This window comes from Glandiceps talaboti, chromosome 17 (genome assembly GCF_964340395.1).
Source record: "Glandiceps talaboti chromosome 17, keGlaTala1.1, whole genome shotgun sequence".
In the NCBI taxonomy this organism is placed as follows: domain Eukaryota; kingdom Metazoa; phylum Hemichordata; class Enteropneusta; family Spengelidae; genus Glandiceps; species Glandiceps talaboti.
The window spans coordinates 15,474,393-15,487,290 of NC_135565.1; the positions used below are offsets into that span (position 1 = coordinate 15,474,393).

General features: G+C 33.7%; 2 protein-coding genes across 2 annotated transcripts; one reads left to right on the top strand and one right to left on the bottom strand.

Moving 5' to 3' along the window:
- Positions 1-405: 405 nt before the first annotated feature.
- LOC144447979 (archaemetzincin-2-like) lies at positions 406-2,908 on the bottom strand. The gene is made up of 2 exons (XM_078138104.1): positions 1,842-2,908; positions 406-1,706 (listed from the first exon to the last, which is right to left on the bottom strand). The coding sequence occupies exons 1-2, from the start codon at positions 2,805-2,807 to the stop codon at positions 1,413-1,415; spliced, it is 1,260 nt and encodes a 419-aa protein (XP_077994230.1). The 5' UTR covers positions 2,808-2,908; the 3' UTR covers positions 406-1,412.
- Positions 2,909-3,143: 235 nt separating this feature from the next.
- On the top strand, positions 3,144-12,804 carry LOC144448454 (uncharacterized). The gene is made up of 9 exons (XM_078138705.1): positions 3,144-3,554; positions 5,718-5,974; positions 6,515-6,580; positions 7,245-7,358; positions 8,111-8,220; positions 8,573-8,684; positions 8,906-9,033; positions 9,853-10,000; positions 10,637-12,804. The coding sequence occupies exons 1-9, from the start codon at positions 3,276-3,278 to the stop codon at positions 10,680-10,682; spliced, it is 1,260 nt and encodes a 419-aa protein (XP_077994831.1). The 5' UTR covers positions 3,144-3,275; the 3' UTR covers positions 10,683-12,804.
- Positions 12,805-12,898: the final 94 nt, after the last annotated feature.

A 12,898-nucleotide genomic window follows, 5' to 3' on the forward strand; every position in this document is an offset into this window, starting at 1 on the left:
CTGTTAACAATATTATAATTAACACTTTTACACAGAGAAATGAGTGATCCTAATTTCCACAATTGTGACAATTGTATTTGACAGTAAGCATAACCACTGAAAGGGCCACTTTGAAAAAGGATTAAATATTAGGTGTGGAAAAAATTTGTCTGACAGAACTTTAGAAAAAGTTGGCCCAGAACAAAAGAATAATCCTATGTAATCCTCAAGGCATCACTGATAAGATAACACTAATGAAAGAATCTGGGATTGAAACCTGGCCTTTAAATGTTTGCTCCAATGCTGAAGATGTGCATATATTAATTTATGCATTATGTAAATTACTGTAGTATTGATACGATGCAATATAATACAACACAATACAATACAATACAATACAATACAATAAAACTTTATTGATCCATACCAGGAATTTTCTGTGTTTGCCATAAAATCAATTTAAACAAGTAAATAAAAACAATAAAAACAAGTACATAAAAGCAAGACTTTTAAAATCAAAATACGTACATGACAACAACTTGAAAAGTGTGGACTTTAAAAAAGAATGGCCACAGCTAAACATGTGAGTATGTAGGGCTACAGTCGGGGTCTGTCTGCCTGTTGGTGGTTTATATTAATTGCTGCTGGTAAGAATGATTGCTTGTAGCATGTTGTTCTGGTACGTGGGAGTCTGAGTCTGCTGCTTTTATCTATTCGTTGACTGTCAAGTTCTGGCCTAAGTGGATGTGTGTTGTCAGCTAATATCATTCCCAGTCTGTCCATAATGTGTCTGTGGTATATGTTGTCAATGTAACTCTGTTTTTTACCCACCACCCCTCCCACTTTTCTGATGATTTTGTCAAGTCTGTCTTTGTCTTGTTTAGTAATATTTCCAGCCCAACATACTCCAAAAGTAAAAAGAGTGCTCGAAGTTGAAGTATAAAACATTTGTGTAGTAGATCTACGCTATCTCAGTTTTCTCAAGCAGTACAATCGACTGTGAAGTTTTTTGACGTTCCATGAAAGCTTATCATGGAGATAAATACGTATATGTTCCAGCTCTATTGACAACTTCATCCTTGATTAAAATATCTTCATACACAGACAGCTTTCTTCTAAAATTGACAATCATTTCTTTGGTTTTACCTACATTAAGTTCTAGATAGTTCTGGTCACACCAGTTTACATGTACAAATGTACTTCTTTCTAATTGCTTATTTTGCTGTAACGTCGTTGTCTGTTATCAGTCCAGCCAGTCCATACATACATGTATGTATGATGCAGAGATTGTTCCAAAAATTCACAGCAGATCTTTATCTATCTATCCTGGGGATATAGGCTGCACTGTCCATAGTGTCTATCATCGGGGGAATACTGAATGTATTTCAAAACCCAGAACACAGCATCATATCCAAACACCTAGACAATGTTGTCTACACTATGTTCTCATCATTCAGAAACTTCAGACATTTCAGCAGCCACATCCTTGCATCATTCATCATTTGAGTTGGATAATGTGATTGTATGAAGCTGCATACATCAAGTAAGGCTTGGTATCTCACTCTCACATCAAAGTGTAAAGCATGCTGTAGTTTCCTCAGACAGATCGGACACAGAAACAATGGCTGTGACATTGCTTCTTCCACAGAACCACTTTCATTCATAGCACAATCAAAGTAGACACAGTGTGCTAGACCAAACACATGACAAGTTTCATGACTCATCACCTGTAAAAACAACAAAATAAAGATTAATATATATATACAAAATGAAGATATATATATATATATACACATGTGTACACGAATAGAAACCACTGGTCATGGTACAAGAACTAAAAATATAATATATAAATTGTGTACCTTGATGAGTCTCCATAAAATTTCTCCATCAATTGCATTGATACCTGGATCATCATCCCCCTTGTTGCCTTGGTAACTCTTTGGTTCATAACGACCAAAACTAAAAACAGCTGAACGGTGTTTGTACGATGCTTCTCCAAGAACAAAATTTAATTCTTCACACGGATACAGGTCAGTCCAGGAAAGACCCACAACAAGATCATTCTTTACAGAATGTTTCACAAACTTTTTAAGTTTTGAATTCAAGTCTGTCACGAGTACTTGTTTTTGTCCTGTCACGTGATGGTATCGTGACGTACAACCTAACGTGTCTATGTTAATTTCTTCCTGTAATTCAACTTTCATACCGAGGAAGAATGCAGCTGCAAATTCATGTAACAAGTGCAACAAAGACTTCGTTCCAATGTTAAAATCCCTGATGTGGTTTGGAAATTCACCAAGAGGTTGAAGAAAGAGTGTTTTCATGCGTCTCTTGCGAAATAAATTAAAAGTAAACAAGGAATCCATCTCCATGACGACTTTCCATTGAGGAAACGACTGCCTCCCGAGCCTCGGAATTTGACTTTTGACCGAAAATAGTTTGTCTATTTGTATTGCTTGAATTTCAATGGGGTCATTTCCTGGCCATTCATTTCCAGTTCGAATTCTTTTCGCTGTAGTCTCGAGAACTTCGAGACAAACTTCGGATACTAGGAATAGTTTCTTGACTTGTTTGTCAAATTTTCTGATATCACCAATAAGAACTCTCACTCGACGTGCTCGTGGTGTTTTCCTCATTATACTGATATATTTCACTATCATCGACAACAGACACAAGAATGTAGCACAGGTTACGAAATAATCAGTCGTATAGTCTGTTATGTAGGTTGGTGGCCAAGGGAAGGGAGGCCGAGCGTGCATATGGTTCGAACTCCTACTTCTCCACTGGCTATGGTTGTTCCAAGGAGTTTCCTCCATGGTTGTCATCTAGCATACGCGACTTTGAGTTCATCTCGATCGGGTCACGCCATGCCACCACCGTACCGAGTGCAATGAAGTGATAGAAGTGTGTGTACATAAACTCTTCACTTCCGTAAACATAAACGAACTGTATGATGGGAAGAAGAACAAAATTTGGCTGTATTTTTTCTTATAAATACACACATAATGAACGAGATATTAGTCAGGATGAGGTCGCAAATATTTATAATAAATTGATTTGTCATATATTATGGTTAGACAGAAACTGATGTAAGCGCTACACTTTACATGGTTCAAAGGTCACTTTGCTGGCCAAAGTTCACCCAAGTGATAAAAAGTTCATTCACACCCTGATTCACACGATATCTACAGACTACAGCTGTAAAACTCGCCAAGGTGTCAGCCTGCCTATACTGTAGGCTCACGATTGACGTGATTTTTATTTGGACGTTAGATCTTTGACAAGTGCGAAAAATGTCTTGGTTTTTGTGGTTTTTCTTCACTGCGATATTTTTGTATTTTCTGCGAAATCTGTATTTGCCCGAGGCTGTTGCACTGTACGGGAAATATGCAAGACGAGGTCCATGGTACTGGGAGAAACGGGGCATCTTTCTGTTACTGTTGAAACTTAGGAAATATCGTGCCGAAAAGGATGACGCTAAGGCTTCGGAGGGAGGTGCAGGCTATGGTGTGAAATCCAAGAGTGATGTCAAAGATATGGATTGTGCACAAAAATTGGAAAGTACCCCAAAAGTATGTTTATATCGTTATGATTTTTATTGAAAAAGAGTCATAACACTTAAATATAACAGGTTGGCTTAACATGTATTTAAAAAATATTATATATATATATATATATATATATATATATATATATATATATATATATATATATATATATATATATATATATATATATATATATATATATATATATATATATATACATACATAAATAAAAATGAAAGAAGACGAGTCTGATATTACATAGTGGAATTACACTACGGACCGTTTCACCCGAAGGATCGTCAGGTGTACGATCCTTCGGGTGAAACGGTCCGTAGTGTAATTCCACTATGTAATATCAGACTCGTCTTCTTTCATTTTTATTTATGCATGATAGCTCTCCAAGGTGATCGAGCACTCTACTTGGCGAAAGAAGAATGAAATTATATGTGTATATATATATATATATATATATATATATATATATATATATATATATATATATATATATATATATATATATATATATATATATATATATGAATATAAGTGTCTCCCTGGAGAGAACAGTGCTCGATGCAAATATTAGTAGCAGAGCATTATAGACTTATAGACTTAATTCAAAAGAATAAGAATGTAATAAGTCGTTACTCAGAGTTTCACGCTTCGAGCGATCATCAGACAACATCTGATGATCTGATCTGATGATCGCTTGAAGCGTGAAACTCTGAGTAACAACTTATTACATCCTTATTCTTTTGAATATATATATATATATATATATATATGACTTATATTTACCGATGAGAGCAACCTTTTCATATAATTCATAACTGTGGGAACAATATATATATATATATATATATATATATATATATATATATATATATATATATATATAATATATGTTATTAAAAATTAGAGCCAATCTCAACATTATTATCTTGATGACAATTTTTAAAGATATTTTGTATGTTTTACGATAATTAGTGCTCACTAGAATACAATCAAATTTATGCTATTGTAATACATTTGTAGTATAATTTTCAGAACTGTAACTTGCACAAGATTTCAACAGAATTGATTTATCAGCCATTATTATGTACTATAGCTTGCATGTACTTTTTGGTATTTCACTGAAATTAGCATCATTTTCAGATACATATTAATTCTTACTGGACAACAGCTGAATTTTGTGAATCCGTAATATTATGCTGATAGCATTATCTTCATTTATTGGTCACACAACTTAGGGGGAGTTCGGGGGAGCAAGCTGAATAATATGAAAAGTTGCTCTTATCGGAAAATATAAGTAACGCTCATTGTTTTCTGTTAATTGTACACGACTTAGTGGCAGGTACATACAATAATCCTATTTTGTATGTAGTATATATTCAACAAATTCAGAATACAAAGAATAGACAATTCTCTTTTCATCACTTTTTCATTATTCTGAATCTGGTGAACCTTCTTTAAGCATATATTTCTTATTTTATGTATTTCTTATTTTTTCTTATATAAGAATATATTTCTCCTTGAAATTGCTACATCTATAATAATCCTAATAACACCAAAATCAGATTCAGATTCAAGACCAATGGTTATGAATCTACTTCTGAGTCTAATGCCGACCACAAGAACGTTGTCACGTTGTTAGCCTCACTATGTAGTTGTCAAGTCCATAGTGTAAAGTTCATTGAACCATTGTCTGCTGTCTGATGACCTCAATGCAAGATTAACTTAATCAGTTATCTTGTGGTTTTTCTATTCCAATAAATTTTATACTATAACCATGGGAAATTTTTATGAGTTTGACTACAACATATCAGTACATCCATATCATGCACAATTAAAATTTCACAAGTATTTTATACATGATGGACAAGATAATGAAGTAAATGATCATTTGTCAATTTACAAATCCCATCAAATCGTTTTAATTTATGCTAAGGATTTAGAACTTCTTTTTTTTTTTATAAAGAAGGGAAAATGTACAGTAAAATCATAGATCTTGTAATAAAATCATAGTAAAATCATAGACCTAAACACCCCCTCCAAGTGTACAGAGTTTTTAAATATACTTCAGTGTGTAAGATAGCTTTAGGGTGCAAGAAACACAGAAGATGAAATGTGTAAAAATTTACTTAAATATGTTGTAGGTGGTTTAGGAATAATGTTGTTCTTTGACAGGCTGTGGATGCTGTCTATTTCAATGGCTCTAATGAAGATGGTGCATACATTGTCACTGCATTGTCACGGAGACCAAAAAATGTGGCACAAATGGTACTTTTTGTCAAACTTCCAGGAGGGGATCTGTTTCAGCTGCCGGAACATCCAGACTCCACAGTCTATAATTGTAACCCAGACGAACATGATGCCGGTGGTCTGAAACTGGAATGTGTGACACCTATGAAGCAATGGAAAATTACGTACAATGGAAAACTCAGGTCAGTTTATATGGTAACATTATTAAGTCAGTCTGTTGGTATGGTAACAGAGAAGTTGGCTCGTTTCTGTAGAAATAAATTCAGGGAATGTATATTGGGTGAAATAACTGTGTTGAATATATATCTTTCATTTACCATCCTCGTCATTGTTACATTTCCTTTCATGCCAAATACACAAGGTGAGGCTGGGCATTGTCTTGAATATTTACCAAAAACAAAGCTTGCTAAAACAAAAATACTGGGGCCTTGCTCAAGTTAGGGTGCTAACACACAAGTACAGTAACATATTTCAGATTTCTCATTTGTTCTTGTATATATGTATATGTCATAATTACTAGTAGTATGGTATATTGTTTTATAGGAAAGGATTTCATATTATGGTCATTCTTGGATAACATCAGACACAAAAAAAATAGTTTTTCTTTTAAATTGATGAAATTTGGTGTATCTTCAATAGAAATAAATTGTGTGAAATATTGTTGTTAAAAATGACATTTCAGATTTCGTACTTAATTACTCATAGTGTATATTGTTTTATAGGAAAGGTCCAAGAGATGAATGGAAAGATGATGAGGAGGGTCTTGTAGACGCCAAGTTTGATTTCACGTAAGTTTGAATATTATTAATTTCAAGGAACTGTTATTTGACTTGAGTGACAAGGAATTGATTTTACATTTCTGTTTTGTCATACAGAATAAATTTATTCAAGGTAAATCAAACACTGTAACAAATAATGCACAGCAATTGAAAGCCATCAGTGACTTTCCATTGGCGGCCTAATACATGAACATGAAACACGTACAAACTCTAATTTGTATTAGTTCTGAACTAACAGCGTAAATAATTCACCGATAAAATTTTGGCTAAATCACTCGGTTTCTCCAGCTGTCGTTGTATGCAGTTCAATGACTTGTCATATGACCACATGAGGGCTATGTATACTCCTGATAATTGCCATTCCTTTGTCTCTGTTACATGATGGCCGTTGTCGTTTGCTTCTCCTGATGGTCAGTTGAGTAAACCAATACAAAATATAATTCCAGAACAAGGAAATGTTTTTGATTGTACAAACCCTAGGTACATAAAAAAAATGACAATGTACAATACTTTCAAAATAAATTAGATATCTCACTCTGCTTTTGTAGTCTAGGAAGCTTACATATTAAATGAATAATTTTAGTAACTTTAATATACAATTATAATAGTGCAGTCCATTTTTTTTTTTCACTGAGAAAAGTTATTGAAATATTCAATTGTTATCATTTTTCAGCTGGACAGCTTACACTGAGTATTATGACTTCGATGTAGACCAACACCCGGCAACCATATCGGATGCTGTTGCTAAGGAACAGTGGAGTAGAGAGTTCTTCAAAACTCTCAAGGAGTAAGTACAACTATTACTGGGGGTTGTTGTTGTTGTTGTTGTTGTTGTTGCTGTTGTTGTTGTTGTTTGGGGGGGGGGGTGTTCTTAATCACCAAAACTCAATGTCAACCCTGCTCCTAATGTAGACTCAACTTACTATTAATATTTCAGATATCCTTGGGCCAAATTGCAGAATAATTCAGATAATGCCCTTGAAGTCCATTTTTATGACACTCCCTCAATGACTACATTAGAAGGCTAACTACTTACTGTGACATAGCTAGCAAAGCAAGATTTGGTCCATATTAATCAGTCAGCAAAGTGAATTCACTTTCTGAAACTAAGACTCTCACAATAATTCTGACAACCTATATATGTGAAAGTTGCTGTGAGTTATGACCACCTTGCATGATATATTTGTTGTCATTTCATACCGTTTAGCTTATGTATATTCTTTGGATTTTAAGTTTTGGAATACTCCATTTTGATTTTACAAACCTAGATATTTTCACTAAGAGAAGATTTTGTGATTTTATAGTCTTCATCTAGTTCTCAAAGACTAATTTTCACAAATGATCAGACTTGTCATTGTGTTTATGTATATGAAGGTATTTGAGCCACTCATTGCAGTCAATACTTATTTTTGCATTATTTTGTTATCCTGTGAAAATAAGTGAAAAAAAACGTCTCTAGTGAAAATGTCCATGTTTACAGTACTCCACTCACAATATGTATGTTGTTATTTAATGTAAATGTAAACCATTGATTGACAGTGCTCATCAGACTCATTACGAACAGTTTGGTGAATGGATCGGTACAGTAGAAATCAATGGTCAGAAAAAGATTGACTTAACCATGAGAGGAATGAGGGACCATTCCTATGGTAAGTGTACCATACATTATTATGATGTTGACAGGTAAAGCAACAAAACATCTCACTCTTTCCTGTTACAATTGTGCAATGAAAAAGAGATGCTATCCAGCAGTAAGGGGTATGGTAGTTGCTATATTAAAGGATAATTTTAGGAAATCAAAGTGTAATATTATATTATTTTATAACATAAAGAACACATGACTAGTGCCCCCTATATGCAAATTAAGGTCAGTATAGGTCAATAATCTATACCACATGATATGATCTAAGCCAATCTCTGAAGTCTATACGGTAACAATGTGTTATAATAATCAATATTGTTACACATACCTTGTGTACGATTGTTTGATGTCCATTTCAGGAAAACGTCGGGAATGGGGTGACTTCCATCGTTATGGTATTCATATGGTACACTTAGCAGATGGTACTTCCATTAATCTTGGGAAGATCTGCATTCCGGGTATGCTGTCAGAGTAAGTCAATTGATGCAACAATAGTACATCTTGATTCATTGTCCATTCACAGTGTCTCTATTGTCTGATCATAGTCCCCTCTATCTGATGATTGTGACCATTTGTTAATCAACACAAAATTACAAGGTAATTCTCGTCACATAAAAGAAATACCAGCTAAAAGCTGTAGAGTTGTACTGGGTATTTGTCCATGAAATGAGTCTGTTGGATTTTATTTTCAGTCTATCAATTGGTTATGTAATGAATGGTAGTGGTAAGAAGGATGCTATCAGCTCTACTACTATGTCATTACCAGAACTCGGTGAAGATGGCATCCCTACAAAGAACTATGAAGTTAGTTTTGTAGCTGGTAAGTCACTTTTATAGATAGTAAGTTAGTTTTGTAGCTGGTAAGTCACTTTTATAGATAGTTTTGTAGCTGGTAAGTTAGAATGGTAGCTGGTAAGTCACTTTTATAGACAGTAAGTTAGTTTTGTAGCTGGTAAGTTAGAATGGTAGCTGGTAAGTCACTTTTATAGATAGTAAGTTAGTTTTGTAGCTGGTAAGTTAGAATGGTAGCTGGTAAGTCACTTTTATAGATAGTAAGTTAGTTTTGTAGCTGGTAAGTTAGAATGGTAGCTGGTAAGTCACTTTTATAGATAGTAAGTCAGTTTTGTAGCTGGTAAGTTGGATATTTTGATGGCAAGTTAGTTTGGTTGCTCAGAACTAGCTGGTACATTAATTATGTAGCTGGTAAGTTATTGTTGAAGCCAGTGAGTAAGTTTTGTATCTGGTAAGTTAGTTTTGTAGCTGGTACATTTAGTTTTGTAGCTGGTATGTTAGTTTTGTAGCTGGTACATTTAGTTTTGTAGCTGGTATGTTAGTTTTGTAGCTGGGACGGTAGTTTTAAAACTGGTAAGTCAGTTTTGTAGCTTAATTTTGTTGCTGGTAATTTAGTTAGATAGTTAGCTTGTAAGTTAGTTTTGTAGCTGGTATTATAGTCAATTTGTAATTCAAAACAAGTAGTTGGTTGATATGTTGGTAATATAATCACATGTACTTCTGTACATCTGATTGGTTGATAATCACATGCTGCTATTCAGTACATCTGATTGGTTGATATATTGGTTGTATTATCACATGCTGCTATTCAATACATCTGATTGGTTGCTATCTTGTTGATTGACAGGAGAAGAGAATTACAAGATGCAAGTGGAAGTTTTACATGCTCCTATATTCTACATGGGTTTTGACTGGGAAGCCAAGATTTTTGAACAAATGATAAAAGTTAATGTAAATGGACAGAAAGGTTATGGAATTGCTGAATTCTTATACAGGTAGGTTTATTTATTAAAAAACACTATTCCCCAATATTTCTCTTCATTCGGCCAAGGAAAATATTAGTGACCTAAGGAGTCTTGTCACTGAGTCAATAGACTTTCAGACCTTAGGTCATGAGTAAAGAAAAAATTGTATATAGTTCTATTTCCATATGCATAATTTATAAAAAAAAAACCCAAAAAAAACCAAACAAACCAGGAAAGGTATTGGTGATTTGCAGCTCTTGACTTGTGTTTCAAGCATCACAGAACTAATGAATATGCAGATGTGAGTTCTTGAGATGTAGGGCAGGGTATAAAACCCATATATTTTGTGCAAACATGTTCAACTTGGCCAGTGTTTGTCAAAATTAATGATTGAATTGATGAATTTTTATATGGTGATAAAAGTAAGAAATTAGTGAATACAGTGTACTTTTTATCATGTAATGTGTTTTCTACTTCTTCTTCTTCCATTAAGGATCAACTTCATAAATGAAGGTTCAGACCCTGAAATGTAATGTGATGTATGCCTGGCATGCTTTGCTGCAACACCACTGTGACATCAAGTACTATTACACATGTCAATATCTTAATTAAGAATACTGCATTACAAATGCACCACATCTCTAATTTCCATTTGTTTATTTTTAGGTGGTATTTAGGAAGTCCTCGTACAGCAGAAGAGAAATTTGACTAAATTCTGAGCGGACCATTTAACCAGGTGTACATGAAATCACCTGGCAAGAGTTACAGTGACCAATCATGTATCAGAATTCTATATGACAGATATCAGAAGAAATATGTAAATTTTGTGAACATTCAATGAAACTACATAATGGAGCAACTTTTTTACGGGGGATAGAATGTCAATTTGAGGTTGACTTTTATGTAATTTGACACGTAGTTTAACTTTGGAGTCCGACAACCAACACAAACATGGAGTAATTATAATACTGCATATTTTATATATTCTTTTATATGAGACACATAATATTATTGCAGTGGAAAGCATGCTATCGGCAAAGTAAGATAGACACAAACTGAAACTATTGAGTAGCTGTGCCTTGGTTATGTGGATATAATCATTGTGTAAGTGTCAACACTGAATAAGGTTGACTGGCTACTTGAGGAAAACATTGATATCAAAAACACCACCCTAGTGTGAGTGTAACTATTAAAACTAATGTTGTATGTGGTAGATTACACAAGTGGATGATAGCAGTGTCTTGGTTATGTGGATATAATCACCTTGTAATCAAGATATTGTACTGACACACTGAATGAGCTTGAATGTGCAGCCACTGAGAACGTCTTGCTAACAGAGATGCCACCCTACTGTGAGTGTAATTACATCAATTCAAGTGACAGTATATATCAACCTATTGCAATAACAGTTTGTGTCTGTGTTAGCTGGCAGATAGTTGACTTTCCACTGTTGTATCTTGGAGTAACAATAAAAATAATAAATAATATAAAACTCATTTTACATTCAATTTGGAACATAGCAGGTGATTTTTATGTTTTATTGAATTTGTTTTCAAACTGTATCAAGATTAATTTCCTGCTTGAATTTTCTAAGATTTTATGGATGACTATATTGGAATATATAAAGGCATATATGTTTTTAGTTTGGTGTAATTGTAAAAAATTTGGTTATGTAAAATTTCTATGTAGACAGTCAAACTTGTCTGATACCAGTTAATACTGTGCTATTATTCTTTGACTATTTTACAAGAGTAAATGATATAATTGAGAGTAGACATCTAGATCTTAAGGGCCATTTATACATCATCTAGACGAAGATATGTCATTTTGCTCCATCCTCAGCGGTCTTGCTCTACATGGGGGTTGGCCTATGAATGAGGGTACCCATCATATGATGTACGGTACCTTGCAGATTAAAACCATCAGGCTTCATTGTGTTAACAGCAGAACATTTCCCCTTTTCTATAAGAGTGGAAAAATTATTTTGATTTACACAAATAAGTAAATGGGAATTTGCTGTTAAGTTATGTTTAAGTTGAATACCACTGTTGTCTTCAGGAATATTTATGTATTACTGACTGTTAATGGGTGCTATATTGACATGTTTTCAACTGTAAATTTCTGAACAATGTAATGACATGAGCTATTTATCATATTTGATAGTATGGACCAGACGTTTTCCCTTTTCATAAAATTACTTTGTATGGTCTAGTGCTTGAGTACTTTGCCTACAACATAGTTTTATGTTTTGGGAATGTAGCATTGAACAATGAACTAAATAAGAACATTACTATATTTGGTATGTGATGAAAAGTCAGCATTTTACCATATTTGGTTGCATTTAACAAAGTCAGAATATTACCATATTTGGTATGTGATGAAAAGTAAGCAGTTTACCATATTTGGACATGGTACACTGACAAAAGTTAGTAGATTACTAATTCTGGAATCTTAACGAATGCAGATCAAAACAGTGGCATATTAAGGCAAATTAGCCCAATAAATGGTAGTGAATTACCATATTTGGGCATGCTCTAATAAACAGTAGTGGATATACCATATTTGGGCATTTTAGACCAATAAATAATCATATTTGGGCATGTTGGGCCACAATTTAGCTGACGGTTACCATATTTGGGCATGTTGAATGAAGAAATGGTGGAATGCCATATTTGGGGATGTTGAACTAATAAATAACAGTGGATTACCATATTTGGTCATGTTGAACCAATAAATAGTGGATTACCATATTTGGGCATATTTGAAAACAATTATATGACATGGATTAGACATAATATTACACATCTTGAAAAGAAGTGTCTCGCATGAATTATTGAGTCAGCAAATAGTCATGTACATTTCTTTAAGATTAGTTAACAAAAAACTAACTTTTAATTAAATAAAAAACATGACAATTATCTTGAAGTT

Coding starts and splice junctions, on each gene's coding strand:
- LOC144447979 (XM_078138104.1), bottom strand. CDS start 2,807: ATGACAACCATGGAGGAAACTCCTTGGAACAACCATAGCCAGTGGAGA. Junction 1,707..1,841: donor TTTTATGGAGACTCATCAAG/GTACACAATTTA, acceptor TTGTTTTTACAG/GTGATGAGTCATGAAACTTG.
- LOC144448454 (XM_078138705.1), top strand. CDS start 3,276: ATGTCTTGGTTTTTGTGGTTTTTCTTCACTGCGATATTTTTGTATTTT. Junction 5,975..6,514: donor ACGTACAATGGAAAACTCAG/GTCAGTTTATAT, acceptor ATTGTTTTATAG/GAAAGGTCCAAGAGATGAAT. Junction 8,685..8,905: donor ATTCCGGGTATGCTGTCAGA/GTAAGTCAATTG, acceptor TTTTATTTTCAG/TCTATCAATTGGTTATGTAA.